General features: G+C 38.9%; 1 protein-coding gene across 9 annotated transcripts in view; it reads left to right on the forward strand.

Moving 5' to 3' along the window:
- ATP8A1 (ATPase phospholipid transporting 8A1) overlaps positions 1–25,150 on the forward strand; it is a 252,619-nt gene that overhangs the window by 160,519 nt on the left and 66,950 nt on the right. For all 9 annotated transcript variants that reach the window (XM_027831495.3, XM_043544446.1, XM_043544443.1 and 6 more), the window contains 5 exons: positions 5,618–5,790; positions 12,594–12,777; positions 12,879–12,989; positions 22,821–22,895; positions 23,023–23,145. In XM_027831495.3, coding sequence (XP_027687296.2) covers positions 5,618–5,790; positions 12,594–12,777; positions 12,879–12,989; positions 22,821–22,895; positions 23,023–23,145 — 666 coding nt within the window. The remainder of the gene's footprint in view (positions 1–5,617; positions 5,791–12,593; positions 12,778–12,878; positions 12,990–22,820; positions 22,896–23,022; positions 23,146–25,150) is intronic.

Genomic DNA, 25,150 nt, shown 5'->3' on the forward strand with positions numbered 1-25,150 from the left:
CATCTGAGGAAGAGAATCAGGAAAACTTTGTAAAGCAGCGGAGACAATGTGGGCAAAAAATATGTATTCTGGAAAAAAGGGTTGGGACAGACCCTAGGATGCTAGTCCCATTAAGCCCATTTAAAAGTGTTTTTAAGAATTACTTCTGCTCAGTATTTGTATGTTAGATTGTCATATTTATACTAATCATTGAAATGATCCCATGACCATTGAACTTAACATGCCCCAGGCTAAATAGCGTGGGGTTATTGTGAAGACAATCTTCCCAAGAGAAAAAAATACAGAAACTTTATTCCTGTGGAGCAGCCCTCGTGGAGTGTATATTTTCCTCAAGCCAAACTTTCTATACAGCAAGGGTATAAATAAGTTTCTCTGTTCCTGTCGACCTCCAAAAGGCTTCTTTGCAGCTGGGCTTTCAAGCATAAAGCAGGAGAAAGAGAGGGTAATTGTAGCTTTCTGAAGGTCACACAAAGAACAAGAGTTACTATAAATATTTAATCTCCATTTCTCCTTCATATTGCTTTCATAGAGCCCCACTGTAGGAGATGAGGTAACAGTAATCTACCTGAAGAAATGGACTGGGAAGTCCTGCTATTTAAAACAGTGATAGAAGTACTGCCCTCCCAAAACAAACATCTCCTGTTGATGCTGTGTTCAGAGAATAGGGATTTGTGAGGCTGTGAACCAAACTCTTCATAGCAGCCCTAAAGATTTCAGATGCTGTCTTATCATAGATACATATAATAAAAACTTCTACCCCCTTAAGTAACTGACAGCTGAGGTGATGAGGGTCAGGCATGGAAACATCAGATACTTCATAACGTGAACAGATGCATAATATTATCCATTTAATCTCCAAAGACCCTAAATAGTCCATTTGATTTTTTTCTAAACAGCTTAGGTATAAGTAGTAGCTAACAGCTCTCTTATCATTCCTGGTATGTAGATTTACCTCTCCTGAAAGGTTTCTAAAAAAATTGTATTTGGTAGCATAATTAAGACTTTCTGAACTACAACATGACTGCTTTGATGTCCTGGGACAAGGACAGGGCCTTCTGCCCTAAGCCTAACAGCCCTGCTGATGTATGAAGAGAATTAAGAGCCTGATGCATTGAGAAGAAATTAAAGAGAGACTTAAATAAGCCCTTTCTCCCAATGTAGTAGAAAGACATTAGATACACACAATGAGTGAGTTAAGTCTTGCCTGCTGTTCCTCACAACATCAGACACTCTTCTGATTTATAGCAAACAAGCCCATGTTGATGCCCCGTCTCGCTGTCTGGCGTGGCTCATGACCATGTGTGCCCACCTCAGGGCAAACTATTAGAAAACAGGGCAGACACCCAAATTGATGGTTTGTTCTATAATTAGATTTCACCAAGCCAATAACAAATGTGAACTCCTGGATCACTATACCAGTCTTACTATGAAGTAACAGATAGTCTCCAGTCTATCTTAATACTCAAACTGGACTTTGTGGTAATAGGTCACTTAAGCCAAAAATCACATCACATCAGGTTGCTCCCAGTCCCAAGAGACCAATCACTTACCCCAGATCAATTGCTACTTTAGATCTTACACAAAAGGCCTCTCTGGTAGCCAATTCTATAGTAAACTAACTAACGGTTTATTACCTAAGAAAAGGAGTGAGAGTTATTGAGAGGTTGAAGCAGGTAAAATATATGTCCAGGTGACCCACAGTCTATAATTCCAAATGGTGGCCGTGATGTAATAAACTGCCAGTTTCCCAAAAGTCTCTCAGGGCTACCCAGAATAACTCTGGAGATCTGTCTCTTCTCATTCAGTAGTTCCACCCTGTTAGAATCCAAACAATCCAGAGATGAAGGATCTTTCCCTGAATCCATACTTACAGCTTCTTCTCACAGAAAACAAGCTGACAGGGTCACTACCCATGTGGACCTTTCCTTTGATGACAGAGACTGAGGAATCTATTTAGAGTTTTTGACCACACAATGACCACTTGCTTTGAAATTAGCACTTTTCTAAGTTCTTCATTTGCATTCCATGTTTCTTCACTGTTTGATGGGTTATTTAGTTACAGGGGTATGCATAACATAAATGTTTGCTACTCCATTATAACAGGATATACATAAGTAAAAACAATGCATGTAATATTCCATTCATTTTCATGAAGTTTAAACACCAAACACTCTTATACACTTAACAGTTACTTTATCTATGCTAATATACAAGTGAATTGACCTGGGTCTTCAGCATAAGCACACCCCTTACACCTATCAGACAAACCACAGAGGGTTTGAGTGACCACTTACGTGAACCACTCCAACTCCAACATTCCAACTGAGATTGTTGGCAGTGGTATCTTTTTTTAAACATGCACCATCAGGTATAAATAAAGATCACTTCATTCCAGATGCATCATTCACACAGCTCGATAACCTCCTGATATAACACAAGTTGGCTGAGATCCTCCCTATCCAGGAAATACAGTGAGACTATAATATCAGTGAAAATCTTGAGAAGATCCCCTCTGATCTATGGGAGAAAGGATTTGAAAGGCAGCCTGATAGCCCTTGGCTCTAGCAAGTTGATTTAGTCTTGACTCCTGCAGTCTTCAAATACCTCAACAGTCAAAGATAGTCAATATGCTCCTAAACCCAGAGTAGAAACATCCTTATTTATCATTATTTGAAGAGCAGGCTGAGGGAAGGGCAACTTCTTGAAGACCTACTCTAGCTGTGTTGCCTCACTAGAGCCTTAGACCTTCTTAAGAAGAAACTCTGTCATATCCAAACTATAAAATACTTGGTTTGTACAACAGATTCAACCAGTCCTGCAATGGCTACATCTGTAATCTTGCAAAGAGGGTGGGTGACAAAAGTGCAGGCAACCGTCAAGATTAATACACACAAAATGTCACGGGGCCTTCAAGCCTGGATATAGCTAGGTTCGCTGGATGGAATTTTGGAACCATCTTGAGATAGGCATGCCAGGAGCCCTGGTGAAATCTAGACAGGGCCCTTCAAAGGGCTAAGTTGAGACCAGCATGTATTTTTTCTTTGTTTACTCACAGACTGAGAGATGTAAAGAAGAAGCAAGCCCTCCCATAGGGTCTCAGCTACTTCAGTATAGGACTGAGCTCTCATGAGCCAGGAATCCAGATCTAGATTCACCTTCAGGCTTTGATGACACAGTTGAGTCACAACCACAGCCTGATAATTGGTGAACACCTTGGTGACTGCTGACAGCCCAGATGATAGTATTTTGTATTGATAGTGGTCTTTGGCCACAATAAACTTTAATGGTGCTTGTGCTTTTGCCTTATCAAGATGTGGAAGTAGGCATCTTGAGGCCCAAGAGTCCTGAAAAGGTCCGTAGTTGAAGCAAAGGACAGGAATACTGCTAATGGTTTTATTCTATTGCAAATGCTGTGTCTCTACATCCAGTCTTGTTTCATGCATAAAATGAATGCAGTGTTCATGCAACATTAATGTTGCACAGTTAAAATAATAATGAGTCAGGAAATGCAAAATAAGTATTATTGTTAGAACCTTAATTTGTTGTATTGCACATCCATTTATATTATAAATACCATTATATTAAGCTGCACTTTTAACTGAAAAGCAGGAATAGAATATATTATGTGTATGCATTGCAGCAGAGTTAACGTTGCTTTTGAAACCTTAATTTTTTATTCCCTAACCTTTTAAGATTTTTTTTTAACTACACATCCTTAATGTTGCATGTGTGTAGTTTTTGCGTATCATGGGTTTTCAGTGAAAGAAAATAATTGCATGTGCTTAATAGTTTCATTATTTAAATAGTCCCTTTCATAGGTGAACAACGTTGGGGGTGGGGTTAGTCTTTGAGTCTGCGTTTTGGCTGGCGTCAGTTATATGTACATCTAGATTAATGGGGCAGTAGTTCAGTGTTTTATGTTTGGATGGCTGCATCTTTGCAACATAGAGATAGAGAGGGTTTGTTTGTTTATTTTTGTTTTAATTAAAGCTTTGAATTTGAAGAATATTTCAATATACAGCTTGAAAGCAGCCATTGGTCCTGCCAAGCTGGGCAAAGAAAAATGCATTAATGTCACAAAGGGGCTGGAGCTTCATGAAGACCTGCTCATATCTAAGCACACCCAGAAGTGATTATTTGTAACTTTTATTTTTTTCCACACCCTAAATGTATCAACACACATTTTCCTTACTAAGAATTATATGTCTATTTAAAATTTAAATTATTTTTGCTGTGGGCTGTTTAAATAATGTATTGTTCAAATTTTTCTACAGTGGGGGAAAAGTATAGGTTTTTTTTCACTATCCAGTAATTTAAACTACTACCATATTTTGCTTAGATTTTCCTTTTAATATTATATATACAGGCAAGAACCGAGAATGAGATAAAGAAATATTTATCCCAGAAGTTGAATGTTTTGGCAAGTTATGACCATGTAAAAAGGAGGTTATATTAAAAACTGTTTTGCAGCTTTAGAGTCATCACTGTTGGCTAGCCAGTAATTTATATATTTGTTCCTAAACAAATGATATCTAAAATAGTTGAAGGCACTGGTATATTTTCCCCAGGTATTTTTGATGTAATAATCACAAGTTTTTCCAAAAACTGCAAAAATAAATGTAGATCCCTAATCTAATGACTGCACCGCACCTGAAGCGGGGGAAACATTGTTTGAGTTTGCTGAAGGAAAGCAGCAGTGGGAGGGAAGGAGGTCAGAAATTAATACAGAAAGGTGGGTGGTGGTCAGCTTTGCGGCACTGACTCACCCCTGGGAAATGTAAGGCTTTAAAGGTGCAAGCCCTGGGTGTTGGAAGCCCTTTCTCCAGGCAGCATGCAAGGCAGCACCTTCCCTCCCTCCCATAGAGGTGCGAATATCAGGTTGGGTTAGGACCTGCTGTGGGCATTGCACTAATCACTCCTTTTTAGGGAGGGTGGGAAGTAATTTCTCCTTCACCACCATATTGGCTTCGGTGGAGTGAGGTTTTTTCACCTTCCCCACAGCAGGTGTCAGGGAGGACCCATTATGGTGAGGAGAAAAGGTGGTAGGGGCTATATGTCTCAACTTATTTTGTAAGTGTGGGGTGGATATCCAGTGCAGGTGCTCCATAGGGAAGGCATCCAGTGACCAGATAAACGGCCAGGTAAAGGACTTAAAAAGGGGGTGCTGGTTAAAGGAACAGAATGGAGGGGGTTCGGGGCTCCTGTGATTGGTACAGCAGGGAGCCAACCCTCATTTCTATAGCCCACCTTAACCCTTCTATGAGTGGGGATGGATGGTAAGGTCCAAACCATGGGTTGGCTTGGGGACCTGGATGGAAAATGAACAGGCACTGGCGGAGTTATTTGAATAAACATGGAGTTGCCTGCACTATACTATTTTATCTGCTGGGCAGTCCCAGATATCTAATAATAAAGTTGTGGCCTGATTAAATCCATATCAAGTGTCTTCTGTCCTTCTTTCAGTATAGCCGGATAACAGATTAAGTGGAGTATATGTTTGGTGATAGAAGTACAGTATCAATTACTGTTTACTACTGCATTAAAAAGTACAAACTATTTTGAATGGAGCAACAAATAGAAATAGAAATAATTAACATGTATATTTGTTGTGTAACAGGGAACAAGAGAGACCCTAAGTCATCATTGCAGTATTCTCGGTGATGCTTTGAGGAAGGAAAATGACTTTGCTCTTATAATTGATGGTAAAACACTGAAGTATGCCTTGACATTTGGAGTAAGACAGTATTTCCTGGATTTGGCTTTGTCATGTAAAGCTGTTATTTGTTGCAGGTAAGGCTTGAGGTGTGTTCTTTTTTTCTTTCTGAATATAAAATACTATCTAGGAGTAGACTTGTTTCTGGCACCAGTCTTATTGAATACATAGCTAGCTAGATAGTTTAACAACATATGAGAAAAGAGAATATAAAAGGTCAAAGTCAATAAAGATTTTATAGAAATAAATTATATATTATAATTTATTGTTTGCATAATATGTGATCGTGCAGTGGAAGAGGGTATTGTAATCCATACTACAACACGGAGGAATTAACAAGCAAAACAGGAGTCCAGGATCTGGCTCAAAGACAGCTAGTGTTTACCCAAAATAGAATAGGGTCAACAAGATTCAGGCACTGATCTCTACAGGGTTATCTATCCACCTTTAACTTCAGCTGCTGGGTCTTGCATAGAGATCACTTCATAGACAAAAATGCACATGAGATAGCTTCTAAGACTTTTTTTATAAGCCTGGACTCATACCCAACAAAAAGTGCAAAGGAAATATATGTTTTGTTAAGACCTTTTCTTCACAATCAGAGCCCATTCTCCTGATCATGGCCATAAGTCTATTCAGATTGGTAGCCCACCATAACAAGGGGACTTGTTCAAGATCAGAGAAGCATCAAAGCATCAACCTAGAGATAAGAACAGCTTTCTCTCTTGGCTTCCTCCAAGGCCCATACGACCAGTGCTTCTTGAGCTTTCTCCTGCCTTTCCAGGTTACTTCCTGATTCTTTTGCACAGATGCACATAGATGCAATCCAGCCAGTCTCTGTGTTTGCTGTCGGTGCCATGGAAACCCCATGGCCCCTATGGTTCAGTTTCTCCTCCAGCCTGGACTTGCTGGTCCATGACTTGGGTGGTAGATTCCATTATTTCAGCTATCAATAAAGAAGTATTTAATTGATCTCTTCTTTAGTCTTAATGAAAGGTGCCTAGTGCTCCTGTCACTTCCACTGACGTCTGTAGTTGCCCACAGATCAAAGGCATGTTTGCTGGCAGCAACCAACACTCTATAACAATAAAAAAGTGTCAAAGTGTTACCAGTTTCAGTGTTTGAGTTTAATGAATACATTTAAGTCATCTAAGATCAATTGATCTTCTTGCTTTCTGATTAAGTATTTAACGTCATGTAGATGAAAAAGGATAAGAGTTATTACTGTAAATAATCCTGAGATTCCACCAGGAATAAAATGGAAGTTTGTATATTTTCATTCCTGAATCTTTTTTTAATCAGAAAAAGGTATTTCCATAATATTTTGGCCTTAAATGGCCTTAAATCCGGGAATACAAAGATTGGAAGTAGTATGAACATACGTGTTTGTGTAGCATCTGCAGCTTTATTAGGAATATTACACGTAAGAGCAGGAACTTCAGGAGATGAGGGGTAAAGTATAAAATACTCATCCTGTGATTCATGAGGGCATTTTATTAGGAATGCTAGACATTATGTGAATCACCAGAGTAACAGAACAGATTATTTGGTGGTATCCACCAAATAAGAATTTAGATTACTGGGACTGGAGGGCTAGAGGTATCAGTTGGGATCAAGAGCAAAATGTAAAATATGTCTAAAATCCCTGAAAATAAAGTGTGAGCAATGTGCAGGGGATAATTATTTTTTCAGTTATTTTTAATTACGTTCTGATTTATATTAAAAAGTTTGGTTCTTTTTATGTAGAGAATTTTATGCAGTTTCTTCATATTTTTCTGAGAGGGCTTGAAAGAGAGGGAAAAAAGGAATAATAAAAGAAGGAAGCATCTATGCTGAGGCAGCAGGGAAATTTTTTCCTCTGTGAAACTAGACTATGAATCATCTGTCATGCTCCTGTAAAAAGGAGCCTGTTTTAGCCTTCTGTATCAATCTTTTCCATGGCAGGACAAGCAGACTCTCCAGACTTGGCTGTGAGGCATGCTTCCAGTTGAGCAGAGGGAACATTTTATTAATACCAGCAGTTTGTGTTGGCAAAGAACTTGGCTAATGCATGCAATCATAAAAACTTTATTTCACTTTTAGTAGCTGGTTCATTTTTTTTAAACCATCATTAACACCACCTTTTACTCTTGTAAATTAACTAATATAAATAATGTGCCTCCACTGCCCTAATTCACCAATTTTACTAAATTTCTGTTGAAAGAGAGGGGATCTGTCCTTCCCAGAATCTCATTAACGGCCACAAAGATATCATTTTTCCGGTATAAATAAGAATAATTCTTTTTTGAGGGCCTCTCAGCATTCCCATCCTCATGAACCCCTGGGCCTTGAGCTTCCAGAAACTTCAGTAAACTATGTCCTTTAGGGTTGCAGGAACCCCATCATGGTACTGAACTTTTGGTGCCTGGTATTATATAAGGAGATGTAGTTGTTTAAACTTAGCATTTCATTTCAGTGCTAGATTTCTGAAATTGTGCTACAGTCTTTATTCAGTTGGAAACTCAGCCCATGTTTCACCTGGGCCGTACTTCTCACCAACCTCCCATGAGTAGGAATACACAGAGGCACTCTAAGAAAGAAAAGGTTCACACATCTGTTCCACTCAGATGTGCATATGCTCACCACACTGGAGCCAGAGAGTTTTCTGAAGCAGTACCTTTTGCAGCAGTCCATGCACCCTGTATTTCCTTGTGGCCTCTCCCAAAGCTATATGAGGGTGGTGCTGCCCCAGCTCCCCTTAGTTTCTTCTCACTGCCCATGGCCTGAGTCAGAGCTCCCCATGTGATTTACCTCACAGTTTTTCTTCTGTGTAGATAGCTAGTTTAATTTTCTCCTTATATGTAAACAGTTAGCACCTGTTAAGTTTTCATTTATATTTTAAAGTGTGTTTTAATACTGTAGTTAGTTTTCAGTGCTAAACATCATTGGTATGCAGCACTCAAGAGGCTTTGAGCACTACCTGTTGTACGAAGTGTCTTTTCCAAATAGAGACCTGCATGCCTTGCTGCCTTTATACCTCGGTGAAGGGTACATTAAGGAGAGGTCCAATATCTGCCACTTGTTCAGAAAAAGAATGCAGATTTCAGGAGACTTACACCTCAACCACCACCTCATGAAACAGGCGATGAGACTTGCTTGGCTCTGGGCCTGACTAGTGATCACCCTGCTTCCTGTGCACAGAGTCCAAATGTAGCTGTGGTTGTTTCAGACAGACCCCTGGACTTGGCCTCTTCTCCTTGGAGAAAGAGAGGTCAGTGTTCTACAGGGCCTACCCAGAAAATAACACATAAGACAGACCAAGGTGACTTAAAGTCGAAGAAAACTTCTTCTTTGAAAAAGGACTCAGGACACCAGCAGGATTCAGCAGGTACTCCGGATAGAGCTGGACCATCAGCCCATGTCTCCCCAGTACTGCAGTAGGAGGATGTCAGTACAATGCCCTTGACTCTGGTACAGTCTGCAGGATGACCATTTAGTCTAGTACCAGTGGACACCGTTACAGCAGCAACATTTCTGGTACTGACAACTCCACGAACTTATGGATCAGGAAAGGATTTGCTCTGCCTCTTTGTCTCAGACTCTCCTGTGGTTCGTGAGTCAATTGCTTTATTGGCACCTCCTTCAGTATGGGAATCTTCAGTCTCCTCCGCTCTGATGCAGAGATTGTTAGTGATACTGACGCCAGTATCATCTAAAAAGTATAATAAGGGCTCAGCTCCTTCTCCAGTACCATCTTTGGTACTGTTGCACACTGTTGGCACCAGTACAGTTTTCAGATGCCATTCAATCTTGGGCATTACATCGGCACTGAATGCTGGTACCGGAACAATAATTGGCCTGGGTAGCAACTCCAGTTTCTACCACCATACTCACTACAAGTTCTTTCCCAGAACCATCTCAGGAGGCTGTGCCATCAATGTCTCGTGAAACCTTTATGATACCAACTACCATACATGCCTTGGTGCTGATGTTAACCTCTTTACAATTGTCAAAGATCTACCAGGTCGCCTAGTAGCCCCAATAGGTGTTGCACTCCCCAATGCTTACTGATCACTCACAGTCTGGTTCATTCTACTGGTTGTTTGCTGTCCCTCTCTTGACACAGATGGTCTAGCAAATTTTCCAGATTGCCTCCAGAAGGGGAGCATTGGTCCCTAGAGTGGGACTGATCGTACAGCAGGGACAGATCACTGTGGCCCAGTTCTTACTGACTCCCCATGCCTTACACTTTCCTTCAATGGCCATTGTGTGTCTGGTGTGTCTCCTATTCCCCAAGGTCATGATCATCACCCCACACAAGGGGAAGGTCATCTGAGCGCATGGTGACAAACCTTCCAGAGCCACCTGTTGGAAATATGGAAAGATACTGTTACCCCAGAGCAGCCCATGCTGCAGTAGGAACCATTGCCTTAGGAACCAATTTTATTGCAAGACAATTCATCTGAACCTGTGTTCCTCTTTACCCATGACTTAATGGTCCCAGACAGTTGATTTTAAGTCTCATCAGTAGCTTTTGAGAAGAATGGCTGCATCTTTGGGTATACAAGCTAAGCTTGTACAACAAAACACACACTTTTAGACATTTTCCAGGTTTTTGCCCCTCCCTATTAGTGTAGCTCTTCTAGAACTGGCAAAGACCTTATGGCATATGCCAGCCTTTCTAGCCTCTACAGCTAAGCACATGGATAAATGCTATTTTGTCCCTATGCAAGGCTTTTAGGGTTTTAATTCCCATCCTGCCCCAAGCTGCTTAGTATTGACAGCCGCTAAGGAGAGATTGTTCCAAGGGAGATTTAAATAAAGAAAAAGACACCAAGAGGCTTATCTTGTTTGGGAGAAAATAATTATTCCACATTCTCTCTCCAGATGCATGTAGCAAATCAGCAAGCACTGATAGTTAAATAGGACTTTGTAAACTGGGATGCAATTAACTGAAAAGCTACCGGAGAGAAGGCAAGAGAGGAATTTAAGGCTTTCCTGGGTTGGCTAAGACACAAGTCCAATCTGTTGAATTCATAGATTTATAGATTCTAAGGCCAGAAGGAATGTTGTGATGTACCTAATGCTTGATGGCCTCTGCAATAACAATGAGGCGAGCTTCCTAGGTACAAAATTCAGGCATAGCTACAGACATTCAACAAACCATTATCGACTTTCCTTCTGATGGTTGTTACTTGTTTTTGGATAAAAGTGATGAGACCTTACATTCTTTTAAAGACTCTAAGAATGCTCATAAGGGTCTATACTCCAGCCCCCAGAAGGTGCCAATGCATATCTCGACAACTTCAATACTGCCTATAGTATTATAGGCAGCCTTTCTACCAATCAAGGCAACCATATTCTCAAAAAAGAAACACAAAATCGCGAAGTCAGACATGGAAAGCAGCCCATTTGCATTCTCTTTTAATGACAGCAGTAGAGTCATTGGTGATCTTCCTACCACCTTGTCCCCCGACCATTTTGGGATTATCCCATTTCCTCACTTTTTGGGAATCTATAACAATGGACAAATGGGTCCTAATCACTCTGAGACTTGGATATTCTAGAAGCGAGACTCTGCCAAGATAATTCTTATAGCTCCAGCATGGTTGAGACAATGTGGGTTCTCAGATCTTCACAGCCTCTTGATTTAGGCTCCAGGGCCTCGGCCTCCTCTTGCAAACCTACTGTCCCAATAACATGGGCAGTTATTGCATCCAGTCTTGAACAGTTGGTACCATACAGCATGGTTGTTGAGTGGCTAGGTCAGGCAGAGAAAGACTTCTCACTGGCAGTTCAGAGGATGTTCTTAACAGCAGAAAACAATCCATTACATCTGCTTATTTAGCTAAGTGGAAGCAATTTTCAATGTGGTCTACTCTCCGTGGTATACCTTCCTCAGAAACTAGGATTCAGCACATTTTGGAGTACCTGATATATCTCAAATTGTCATGTCTTTTTCTGAATTTTCTGAGAGTCCATTTTGTGGCCATCTCAGCAATTCACTCTCCTCTTAGGGAAGATTTTCTAGATTTTTAAAAGGTGGTATTTGTCTTTCCCCAATGAAGGATTCTTCACCTTAGTATTGTGTTCGCTGCTTTCATGGGCCTTCTGTTTGAGCCAATGGAAACCGGTTCCTTGCCTCACCTATGTCAGAAGACATCTTTCCTCATAGTGAGTATGTCAGCCAGAAGAGCAGGTAAACTTCATGCTCCCCTGGCAGGCCCCCATTATAAAGCTCAGCAGAAAACAGTAGGACTCCTGGCTCAGTACAAAAATTGTTCAGCGGGAGGAGGCCAGCAACTGCAACAGCAGTGCAATAAAGAGTAAAACAGTATAGTTGCATAGTTAAAATGTTCATTCCTTGACTTTTTTGTAAAATTAAGATTCCAACATCTGTTAGCTCAACAATGTTGCCCACTTTTTAGTATTTATCTATTCCTGTTTTTCTACTTTAATATGTAATTATATTATATTACTATTTGTTTGTAAAATAAGCACATTAAAATATATAAATAACATGTAAAACATATTTAAAACAGATATAAAATATACAGTGGATCTAAGTTAACACTGCTGTTGGGACTTTCCCTTTTACATTTTCTGAATTTTTAATATTTTAACTATACAGCCTTAATGCTATATTAATGCAGATTTCTGCATTTCATAACAGGTATTTTAGTGATGTTTAGCATATGTATGGGAAATCCAATCCTACTCTAAGCTTGCTGAAAAATCCTGTGAATGTGTCTTTGAGGGAGGTAAAAAGAGAATTTCAATGACAGATACTGTATTTAACCTACTTTATTGCCCTATAGCAGAACAAAAAATATTTTAACATAATGTGCATTCAGAATTTCCATGTCAGGGTTTGTTCTTTTTTCTTTTTTTTTTTTCAAAGGGTGTCTCCTCTTCAGAAATCTGAAGTGGTAGAAATGGTAAAAAAACAGGTTAAAGTAGTAACACTGGCAATTGGTGATGGAGCAAATGATGTTAGTATGATACAGACAGCACATGTTGGCGTTGGTATTAGTGGAAATGAAGGGCTACAGGCAGCTAATTCTTCAGATTACTCCATAGCACAGGTAAATCATTATGCTGTAAAACATATTAAAACAGAATACTTTTATATCATGTAACACTGACCAATGTACATGTTTTTAAAGATATTTTTCATTCTTTGCAGTTCAGATATCTGACGAACTTGTTGTTGGTTCATGGTGCTTGGAACTACAGCAGAATAGCTAAATGCATCTTGTACTGTTTCTACAAGAATATAGTGCTTTATATTATTGAGGTAATGGTACAGTATATCAAATATTAGCCTTTCAAACGCTTTATTTTTAAAGTATTTCTTAAGTGTTCAAAGATATTGCATGATTTTCTAAGGGAGTTTAAAAATAATTTCAAAATTATCACTCAAAGTAAAGATAATTAATAATGAATGGATTACTTTGTTTTAAATTGGATTTCATTTGATTTTGTTATGAAAAAATATATTCTCAGTGCAAATCTTTTTCATTTACTTTTGGGTATTAATATTGCATTGTTCCTATTAAAATGATCTCTGTATAACAAATTATTATTTCCCTTTCTGCTCCAAATCAGGCATAGTGAATATCTGAGGTCTAGTGTCCTGTACCCCAAGAGACTACCTATCTACCAAGCTGTTGACTTTTCTGGGGTCTGTCTCTCTGTGGGGTTATGTTTACACTTTGAACTGGAGGTGTAAGTTCCAACTTGAAATATATCCACACTTGCTGTGATCAAGCTAGTGCACTAAAAATAGAGTGTAGCTGTGGTCGCAGAGACATTTGCCACGTCAAGTACATACCCATCCAAGATACTACAGAAGTACTTGGGGTGGCTAGCCCTTCCCACCACCACTACTTGTGCATGCAGCATTTCTGTTTTTAGCATGCTAGCTCACTCAGATCTAGCGTGGATATGTCTCCTCGAGCTGGAAATTACACCCCCAGCTTGAATTGTAGACATATCCTATCTCTCTCTCTCTCTCTCTCTCTCTCTTGTTTTCATGGAAAAATTCCAAAAGCTCTCAGTTTCTTCCCGATGGAGGACGGGAGAATTTCAAAAGTCTCAACAAATTTTGCGGGATTGGAAAAATGTTTCCCACTGAGCTCTAATGATACTATATACACATATTGTTAGGGATATTTGCACTTTCATGGGCAACTTTAATTTTGGCATTTCATGACTTTACAGTGCTTAGCTTTGCAATCCAAGCATTGTTTTAACATAATTCTTGTATGAATTATTGTAGAGAGAATTTTTTATTAGCATTTCTATCTCTCCCTCTCCTCCTTTTTCCACAACCTTCCTTTGTTTTTCATTATTTCTCTTTCTGCACCTTTCATCACATTTTTCTCTTAAATGACAGAGAAACCCAGTGATGTTTACATTTAATTCAAACTTCTGAATAAATTTGTTAGTCTCTAAGGTGCCACAAATCCTCCTTTTCTTTTTGAGGATACAGACTAACACTGCTGCTACTCTGAAACCTGAATTCACAATGTTTGTGTGGGTCAAAATTAGGAAAAACAAGTTTGTCCATTCCAAAGCATGGCTAGTTTGTTTGGGGTTTTGGGGGCTTGTTTTTTTTTTTTCATACATAAGATACAAATGTATACTATTTTAATAAAATGTTGAGTGGGATTACATTTTTAAATAAAAATCCTTATTTAGTAAGAACTGCAGATGGTCATCACTTGCAAAAATCAGACCACTTAAATTAGATGCCTAACAGTTGACCCTCTGTGTTTGAATATTTGCCTTAATTTCTGCTTTTTTAAAAAAAAAGCAAAAACTTTATCTTTTTGTTCTGGCTTGTCACAAACAGTGCAGCTGTTGGGGAGTTTTAACTTTATAATTTTACTTTATAAAATTTCCTTAAACTTAATTGGATGTGTATTCTATTTAGAAGAAAATATAACAAAAAGAACAGAGTGAAAAATTCAGGAGTTTGAAAAAAGGTCCAAAAGAAAAATTATAATGAAAAAATTAAATACAGTCTTATCTACAATTTTCCATTCATAAAATATGTTTAAAATGTTACAGTTGCAAAGTGAAGCACTCAAGATTCCTTGGGACTTGCGGTTGCTCATCATCAAAATCAGAACATACATTTAGGTGTCTAACTTTTAAGCATAAAAAATTGAAAATTTTAACCTAATTGGTACATTAATTCTATGTATAGAGCCCTGCAAATCTGCTGATATCCGCTTTATATCAGCGGATAGGGATATCTGCAGACCATGTTTGTGGATGGATGCAGATCCAAGTTTTCTGTCTAGAGCCCTGCAAATCTGTGGATATCCATTTGATATCCACGGACTGTGTTTGCGGATCAAGTGAGCGGATACAAATTTTGTTTCCACGCAGGGCTCTATCTATGTATCTTATTACTTACTCCAGAGAAAATTAGTTACTGATTTGTACTAGAAATGTGCAGTTCTCTAGTCTTAATTTGAAAATGCATTGTTAACACCTGTTAATGTTAAACAAAATATATATATTTTGTTTAATATTTAGAACTAACTGAAATACACTATATATTTATTTTAGTTATAATAACATGTAGTTTTTAAAAATACATAATGAAACTGTATGTGAGACAAGATCTTTAGATTAATTCCTATATTCCCAACTTTTGCCAGGTAAAACATCTTTTGCAGATGGTAATGACTAATGTCAATACTGTGAATTAATAGAAAAATACATCACTGAATGTCTCTAGCAAGGACATCTGCCAGGCTTGAATCTCTCTTTTCAGTTTTTTGTACTGATCAGGCATGGGAGCAAAGAGCTCAATGACTTCTTGTAAGCTGCTGTTTAATATGGAGAAATACTACATCAGGAAAATGTGAAGCATTTGCTGCCATACCTCTTGGAACTTAAAAAATAATACTATGACAGGCAGGTCTGAAAGTTGCTTTAAAATGAGTTTTTATTGGTTGCTGTGGGTTTTACAGATAACCTAGTAAAATCTGCCTTTGTATTTGTTACTATTCAGTAATACAGATTGTTATAGAATAGTAATTTTAACTTAATCTAAATATGAAGTTTCATAGTAGGCATTTGTGCGGTGATATAAAATAATGTCTCACAATGGCCTTGATTTAGCAAACTACTTAAATATGTGCTGAACATGAATAGTATTACTCATGTGCTTAAAGTTTAGCATATGCTTAAATGCCTTACTGACTCAGAGTTTAAAGCAACACCCCCATCCATCAGTTAGGGTTTATTAGCACTTAAACCCTATTTATAGGAATCCATAAGTGGTCTGTAATAACTTACTCCAGTTTAGGGCCCTGATTCTGCAGGTACTTCAGCATGTGCCTACCCTTAAGCATGAGTACCCCCATTAACTTTAGTGGTTCTACTAATGTGATTGAAGTTAGGCATATATTTACGCAGCTTGCTGAGTAAGAGTTTAAGGCTTTGAGTCTATATTCAGTCCACTAGCATGGATCCCTAGACCAGTGCAGAGTCCCAGACTTCTTATAAGCATTTTGGGTCCATGTTAGCAGTTCTTAATGCAGAATTGGAGCCTATCATCTGATTGAGAACTCAGCTCAGATTTTTTTCTAAGCTGTACCACAATTTTATGTTTCTAGATTCAAAACATGGGGTAAATCCTGTTCCCATTTAAGTCAATGGCAAAACTCCCTTTGACTTTACTGCGGCCAGGATTTTGCCCCAGTTTTTTAAGACATTGCATGTTGGCTAATAATGTGGAGCACCTGTTTTGATGTTTATTAACAGCTTTAAAATAATGACTTTATAAAAGATGTATATGGAAGCTTTTTCTTTTAAATTGAGACAAAAGAAATTCAAAACAAAAAATGGGTTAAAGATTCTAAGGTTCTGGCTTAAATTGAAGAAAGATAAGAAATTAAATTTCATGTGGAAGCCCGATCTTAATTTCCCAGTTTACACCTATGGGTTGCAGTTGATACAATTTTCTATAAGAGCTTCAATTATATTACATACATTATAAGTTGCAATAGAACCCAACCTGTTCTTTTTCTGCACTGCAACTATTCATACACCTTTTAACTGCGATCTTTCACAAACTACCAATAATTCACAAATCTACCTCTCCACTCCTGACTTGTCTTCCATCCAGTCCGCTGTCTTAGCTCTCTGACATTTTCTCCTGCACTTATGCCCATCAATTTATACTGAACATCATTATAACTGAACTCATTATTTTCATTCCAAATCCCTCTCCACTTCCACCTTTTCTTAATCAGTTTAACATACCATCCTTCCTTTCACTCAGGCCTATAACCTGGAGCTTACCTTTGACTCCTGATTCCCTTGCCTCACACATCTAGACAATCAGGGCCGTCTTTAGGATTTATGGGGCCCTACACAGTATTATTAAACTGGTGCCCCTATGCCCGACGGCAGCCCGAGCTCGCAGCCCGGTGGGGGGTGGGGAGGGATGAGACAGCAAAGGATAACGAGACGCCCGGCCCGCCTCACAGTGGTGGAGAGTCACAGTTCCCCTCAGAGACCCCTCCCCCCCCCGTACCCTCTCCGACATGCAGAATGGACATGCAGAAGGTACCTAATTAAAAGCACTAAATTTGGGAATAAAAAATGTCAGTCTCAGGTTTTTTGATGTGCCCTGAAGTTTGCCAGACATTTGTTTGCAAAAACTTTGTAGTAAGGATGAGTCAGCTGTCTTGCTGAACACAACATTAAATATTATGGAATACATGATGCAGGTCTTCTCTGTTTTACATTTTCTTAATCAGTATTTCTAAGCTGATTTTATATTTTAAATCTACTCTTAAGCCTTCATAAAGTAATCATTCCAGATTACTAAATATTTAACTCACTGAAACAAAGACATTATTTTAAATTAATCAGTCACAGCGGTTTAGTGTGTTCATAACAATGTTCATTGCTTTTAGAAAAAGGGAACACTAATTTACTTTGTGTGATCTCGATAACAATAGACATGTTTATGAAATTTTACCAACTTTAAAAAATATGTTTCCAAAGATTTTAGGCATAACAAAGGATTTTTTATCTTACTAAGGCACTGATTTTGCTGGAGGGTTCTTTTAAAACTAGTTCATCGGATAGTCAGAAGTAAAGAAAGGGAAACTCTTTGTCCAGCTATCTGGAAGGAAAGGGGTGTTGTCCATTTAAGGGCTCTCTTCAATGTGGGGGTGGAGGGAGAGGGGGTGAAGGGAGAAAGGGATGGACAGAAAGGACAGGAAGACTTTGGAAGCAACTTTTTCTTACTATAGTAATTAAAATGTGTATTTTAGATAAGGGTGGTCTTTTGAAGGATTTATTTAAAAAACGATATGTCTGAAGATCCAAGCATTTAAGGCTAAAGATGATTGTGCATCTAAAAATCTATGTAAGGATTTTTTAGAGATGAGATTTTATAATCTTCACCAACTAATGAAATATTTTTAAAGCAAATTTTAAACTAAGGCCCTGTAGACTGACATGTTCTGAGTAAATATTACAGTAATGCACAACTGTTTTTGTCAGTAAATTCAGAAACTGACAGTATATACCTGGGGTTTGGCAAATGCCTGTTAAATGGCTCTTTAACAGTTTCAATATTGTGCTAATAGGTGTGGCAGGCTGGAGGCTTTTTCACTTTTAACTACTAGATCCCCTCCGAAGGAGGACTCACCAGGTCTGCCACTGGGTCAGTGAGCATTCCGCCCACAACACACTGACCGTGTCTCCAGTGGCACCACTGGAGTCTGGTTGCCCTGGGCTGCTTCCTATACTTCTCCCTTGGGTGTACCTGCATTCAAGGGTTGTCCTCCATCTGCCAGGGATACACTGTGAGTGGCAGTCCCAGTACCTCCTCTGCGTCCTGTGTGTTGGACAGTCTCCTCAGGACAGCCGAAGTCTTCCATGGGTTCTGGCTCCAGCAGCGGGCTGGAAGCGTCTGCCTCCCGCAGTGGCTCCTGCTCAACTGAGCTGCAGGGCCCGTCTCTTATACTTCCAGTTTCTGTCCCACACTTCTGGTGCAGCAGCCTAGGCCTTCTGGGTTCTGCCCACCAGGGGCGTCTGGCTCTCCCTCACTATCAGTCTCTGAGGGAGGCCATGCCCTTTTGCTACACTAACATTTCCTATCATTTTTCAGTATTTGATTTTGCAACCTTAACATAATTCTGTGTAAAAAAAAAAAAAAAAAGGAGTACTAGTGGCACCTTAGAGACTAACAAATTTATTTGAGCATAAGCTTTCATGAGCTACAGCTTATGCTCAAATAAATTTGTTAGTCTCTAAGGTGCCACACGTACTCCTTTTCTTTTTGCAAATACAGACTAACACGGCTGCTACTCTAAAACCTGTCATAATTCTGTGTGTGACACTACAGGGGGAGCTGGTAGCTACCTATATATTTTGGATTCGTAATGCCTAATTACAACTTTTTTGGAATGAAACTCCTTCATTGTATGCAGTAGGCCTTTGAAGGGGAAATCCTTGAGGCCAAAGAACTACTTTTCCTTGTCTTATGAAATTCCATTCAGGTTTAGGTGAGAACTTTTGAAAATAACTGTTTTCCTGTGCACTGACTGAGACAGGGATCCCCGGGGGAAGAAGTAGCATATAATCATGTAGTTAAAGACTGTCTCAGAACACAAATGCACAAGGGAGTAGAATTAAGGTTGTCATGGCATCCTAAATTCTGGCATTTCCTGGCTTTCAGACGCTTGGTTTTGCAATCCAAATACCATTTCTTTAATATATGTTTTTTGTATATATTTATATTAAACTGCAACAATGACTGCATAGCACATTAAGCTGGCGGGAGTGGGCGGGTACCATCGAATGGTTTGCTGGATGAAGGTGTGCACCTCTTTAAGGGGTAGAGAGACATGGAGTGATTTTGCAACAGCTGCAGAGCAGGTCAGCATGGGGATGTTGACTCATCCCCCCAGATGACCAGAACTGTGCATTTGGGACAGGAGAAGCTCTCTTTCACATGGACCAGGCGGAGCAGCACTCACCCTTTCACATATGGAAGTGGTGAAATATCAAGTTTGGTAAGGATCTGCTGTGGGCACTGCACTAGTTGCTCCTTTCTCGGGGAGCCGGGAAAGAATTTTTTTCTCGCTGCCAGATTGCCCTAGGCGAATTAGGGGTTTTTTCGCCTTCCCCACGGCAGGTTTGGAAGTGGGAGAGTTTGCTTGGGGGCGACCGTAGAACAGGAGTTAGGCTATGATGTCACAACGCATTATGTTGATGTAGGGTGGATGTCCAGTGCAGGTACTCCATAGGGAAGGGATACAGTGATCCGCTAAATGGATTGATAAAGGATTTAAAGCAGGGGTGGGCAAACTTTTTGGCCTGAGGGCCACATCGGGGTTGCATAACTGTATGGAGGGCCAGGTAGGGAAGGCTGTGCCTCCCCAAACAGCCTGCCCCCCCCATCTTCCCCCTCCCACTTCCCACCCCCTGACTGCCCCCCTCAGAACCACCAACCCATTCAACCCCCCCTGCTCCTCGTCCCCTAACTGCCCCCCCAGACCCCACCCCCTATCTAACCACCCTGCTCCCTGTCCCCTGACTGCTCCCCGGGACCTTCTGCCCCTAACCAACCCCCCGGGACCCCACCCTTCTCCCTGTCCCCTAACTGCCCCGACACCTATCCACACCCCTGCCCCCTGACAGACCCTCCAGGGACTCCCACGCCTATCCAACCCCCCCTGCTCCCTGTCCCCTGACCGCCCCACCCCCAGAAACTCCACCCCATCCAACCGTCCCCTGTCCCCTGACTGCCTCCCGGATCCCTTCCCCTTATCCAACCCACCCCACTCCCCTCCCCTTTACCATGCCACTCAGAGCAGCAGGAGCTCGCAGCCCAGCCAGAACCAGCCACGCCGCCACGCTGGCCAGTAGGAGCGGCGGGCCAGAGCGTTGGCAGCTCGGCGAGGTGAGGCTGCAGGGGAGGGGGGACAGAAGGGGAGGGACCTGGGGCTAGCCTCCCCAGCCGGGAGCTCAAGGGCTGGGCAGGATGGTCCCGTGGGCTGGGTGTGGCCCACGAGCTGTAGTTTGCCCACCTCTGATTTAAAGAAAATATTTATTAAAGGAGTGGAAATGGGGGTTTGGGGCTTCTATGACTGGAACATCAGAAAGCCAACCCCCCCCTTCCTTTATACCCCACCTTAACCCTCATTTGGTGGGGGGAGGGAATGGTAAGGTCTCAGCAACGGGTGGGTTGGGAACCAGAATGCGAAAGGGGGAGGCTGATGCAAGCCCCCCAGTTATATATTGAAATGATCATGGAATTATCTGCACTGTACACATTTATCTGCTAGGTACTTCCACATAGTTCCAGCAATGCCAGACAACAGAAAGAGAGCCTCATGTATTAATGCAGTAAAGTGCAGTGGCTTTGAAGCCTTCATTACTGAAAAACAATTTGATTTTATAAATTCACAAAAATATATTCACATAGTCCATGCTTGAAAAATCAAAAGTCAAAATATGCTGCATAACAGACATTATTAAAATCTGGCTTGTCAGGTATCATACACTGTTGTTCAGGATATGGGTTGGTCTGTTTGCTTGTTTTCAAGCAATAAGTTGAAACATTAACCATATAAATAGCAAACTGAGTTTAAGGACATTAATTAATAAAATTAACAAAAGCAAGGAATTTCAGCATTAAAACTGTCCATAATTTATCCTATGGTATGATTTTTGTGTCCCATATTGTTTCAATAACTGGCCACAACAAGTAAATGTGTTAAAGATAGTTTTAGTTTGAATTTCTTTGCTGAATGGTTCACAATTTTGAGATTAATTAAATTTAATTTTTGTATGCTAATAGTTGCTACTTTGTTTTCTTTTCCATCTCATGAATCAGATATTTGTTTTTATGTGTTCAAGCATTCCCTCCTCTCATGATAAAAGAAGACCTGTTTGTTCACAGGAACTGGTCATCTGGAGGCCAGCCTGGGTATATATTGATAAATGGTAAATTTGTAGCAATTCATGCTTCCATAATCAGGTTAAATGAAACATGAACTGTGACAAAGTCTATGCCACACTGCTTCTAAAATTCACTTGACCAACATGTCAAGCTTTTTTATTAATCTCACTGCTGATTCGCTATCTGTACTGATTCAGAAAGTTGGGTTTTGTTTTGTTTCCTCATTAAATTTAATATAATGTTTTTATATTTAAAATAGTAGAAATGTTAATATTATAAGCTGCCGAACATTTATTAGGTTATTTTTCTGACCTTTTCATAAAATAGAGAGCCTTAAATTGTGAATAGAAATATTATTTAAATGACACTTAATTTTTTACTGTTAATTTATATTTTAAATTGTATGTGATATAATGAATAAAAACATAAGCCCCAAATTCCATCAGCTCCTGATTCTTCATTACCTTACTTACGTTGGCCAGTACCTTATTCAGTGAGTACTCCAGTACTGAGTAAAGTACCAGCTAAATTAAGAATGGCAGAATTATACCCTAAAGAATCTAACTTCATGTGAATCCATGTGCAGTAAGAGATAATACTAATGTGAGAACAGTTTTCTAAAATACTCCTCTCCAGTACTCTAAAGTACTTTCAAGTAAGGTTCAATTCTTGATTTTTCTGCTGTAAAGCCTGGTTGTACAATGAGTGCCAGGCGGGAAAAAAGGTCTACCCATGCAGTTTGTAGTGCAAAATCAGGGCTTAAATACAAAATTATAGGGCAAAATTATATGAACTAAAATATTTCAGTGTGTTATATTCTTTACTATTATTCATAAGAAAGTTACATTTTAGTTGTAGATATAAACACAGTTACATGAATAAGTCTCATATTATGTGAGGCACATCAGTGTTTCTGAAACTGGCTTTCTTTTAGAAACAGGTTCAGATTTAGTCAAAGAAACAGAATTGCTAACATATGTGACTAGTCATTACCCGACATACTGTTCTGAACAAAATATCAATTGAGATTTATCAGTAATTTTCAGGGTTGAAAAATGTTAAAATATTCAGACCTATTTAGCGAATGTCCTAAAAACATCTCTTTAATGAAGCAGAGCTAAAATGTATTTTAAAACTCTTTGTAGAACATATAAGTCACATATCTCTCTTCCTTTTCAGATCTGGTTTGCTTTTGTTAATGGCTTTTCTGGACAAATTCTTTTTGAAAGATGGTGTATAGGTCTTTACAATGTGGTAAGGTTTTGGGTTTTTAATGCATTTAATTCCTATTTTGTTCAACAATTTTTATTAAAGTCTCTTGATTCTTTATGAAGTTTTTAGTTCTCAAGCTCCATGATACATTTTTTGATTTATATGTTAGATGTTTACAGCTATGCCACCACTGACTCTTGGAATATTTGAGAGATCCTGCCGAAAGGAAAATATGCTGAAATATCCAGAATTATACAAGACTTCTCAAAATGCCCTGGACTTTAACACAAAGGTAGAAGACAATTGCATTAAAATTAGAACAAACTTAAACGTAATGCACGGTGGTTATCCATTTTATTCCTGTGCCATATATTCTCATAAAGTTAAAAATGGAGGGTTGTTTTTTAATATTCCCATCAGTCTTCAGTGACTGGAAATCATTGTCTATGAAAGCACAAATCTTATTTATCCAGTTTTTTATATACTGGCAAACATTATTTTAAAAAACGGTTTGTTTTTTGTCTGCTGATAATAAAGCTGTCTCCTTCAGGCAGAAGTGATTTGTCCTTTCGGTCCTCAAATCTTATGTACTTGAACTGTTGTGTGGAAATGGATTACTGACCCATGTGGAGATGTAGAGCAAAGGACAATAAGAGCTGTCATTAAATTGGTAGGCGGAGGAGCCTTATACCATTCTTCATTAATTTTGAGCTGTGAAAAAACATACTAGTCCTGTTTTAACAAGGAATTTAAATTGTGTGTTTGGAGTTAGGTTCAAAGAGATCTATGATAATACTGGTAGAAAACGCATAGTGTCTATATTGCAAAGACTAGTTTTTTTAAAATTGGCAAAATTGAAACTGAAAGTTGGGCTTGGTTTTAGAATAAATACAGTTTCTTGCAGATTTACACAAATGGAAAAATAATGTAAATAAAAGAAAGGCAAACTGAAATACATCTTTGAAACTGTAATTTTATGAATATAATGAAATTTTTAATTACAAAGTGAGTAAATAATAAGTTTGTATTTTATATGCCATAGAATAGCACGAATCTGAAAACTCTTTTTAACACATATACATTGATGTGCAGCACCTTTCAGTTGTTATGCTGATTTGATTTTTATACACACACACACACACACACACACACACGTGTTTAGGAAATCTCAGATAGTTTAAGTATACATTGGGGTAACCATTATTAAAGATAGAGACATCTAAGTTCTCAATTTATGATTAGCAATGTCTCTATATATTTGGTAATATATACTGTATGATATAATGTAACATGGTCAGATCCCCAACTGATGTAAATTGGCGTAGTTCTGTTTAAAGTCAATGGATTTGTACCTATTTAAACCAGTTGAGGAATTGGTCCACTATATATAATGTAACATTAAGTTCTAAGCCATCTTTGTTAGGACTAGTATGTGAGAATTTTCACCTCTTACTCTTATTTTTTTTCCCCTGACCAAAACTGAAAGTGGTTGATAGGAAATATTTTTAGGCAATCCATTGTGTCATTGTAACTCTTTTAAAAATATATATATAAGAATTGCATTTTGGTCACATGATCCATTAATATGGTTGTGTTATCACCTTAATATGATACTAGTGAGACTAATACTGATAGAATTCTAAAACATTCATGTATGTATATAGGAATTATATTCATTGATATTATTACTCTCTTTCTACATACTGTAATGGTCAGGACATATTTTTAGTATTAGTAAATCATTTCCCAGTATTTCATATTGTTTGAGACTTATAAATAAAGTGGCCAAAACCAAAAAGAATCCTGGTAAAAGTTGTGAAAAATCACATGGTATGCTAAGTAATGCCTCTTGAATTTTCAGTTAATTAATCCAGAAAGACCCTTAAATTAGGTCAGTTATGTCCATATGTGATGCGTTTCACAGAAAAAAATGAAAATTTATAATTTTATTCCTTATTTAATCCTTCAGTGTTCAGGGTTGTCCAGGACTTAAACACACAGCTCTCGTGGAAATTGTGTGGCTATATCCCTTGCAATTTTTTGCAATGTTATTGAGGAAATGTGTACAAAATTCTTAACTATAAGCAGAACAGTTGGTGTGAGTTCTGAGTGTAGAAGAATTGGAATCATTGTTGCACTGAATGATGATGCGTAGGTTTATTATGGTAAAAAGGGTCAGGGGTTATGAGGTCATGACAGAGGTTAAAGGATTAGCATGTGACAATAAGTATTGGTCAGGAAAATGGAAAAGTAGAACTAATTTTTCTTGCACCCACCTGTGCTTTCTGTCAAATAAA

Source organism: Chelonia mydas, chromosome 4 (assembly GCF_015237465.2).
Source record: "Chelonia mydas isolate rCheMyd1 chromosome 4, rCheMyd1.pri.v2, whole genome shotgun sequence".
Classification (NCBI taxonomy): Eukaryota; Metazoa; Chordata; order Testudines; family Cheloniidae; genus Chelonia; species Chelonia mydas.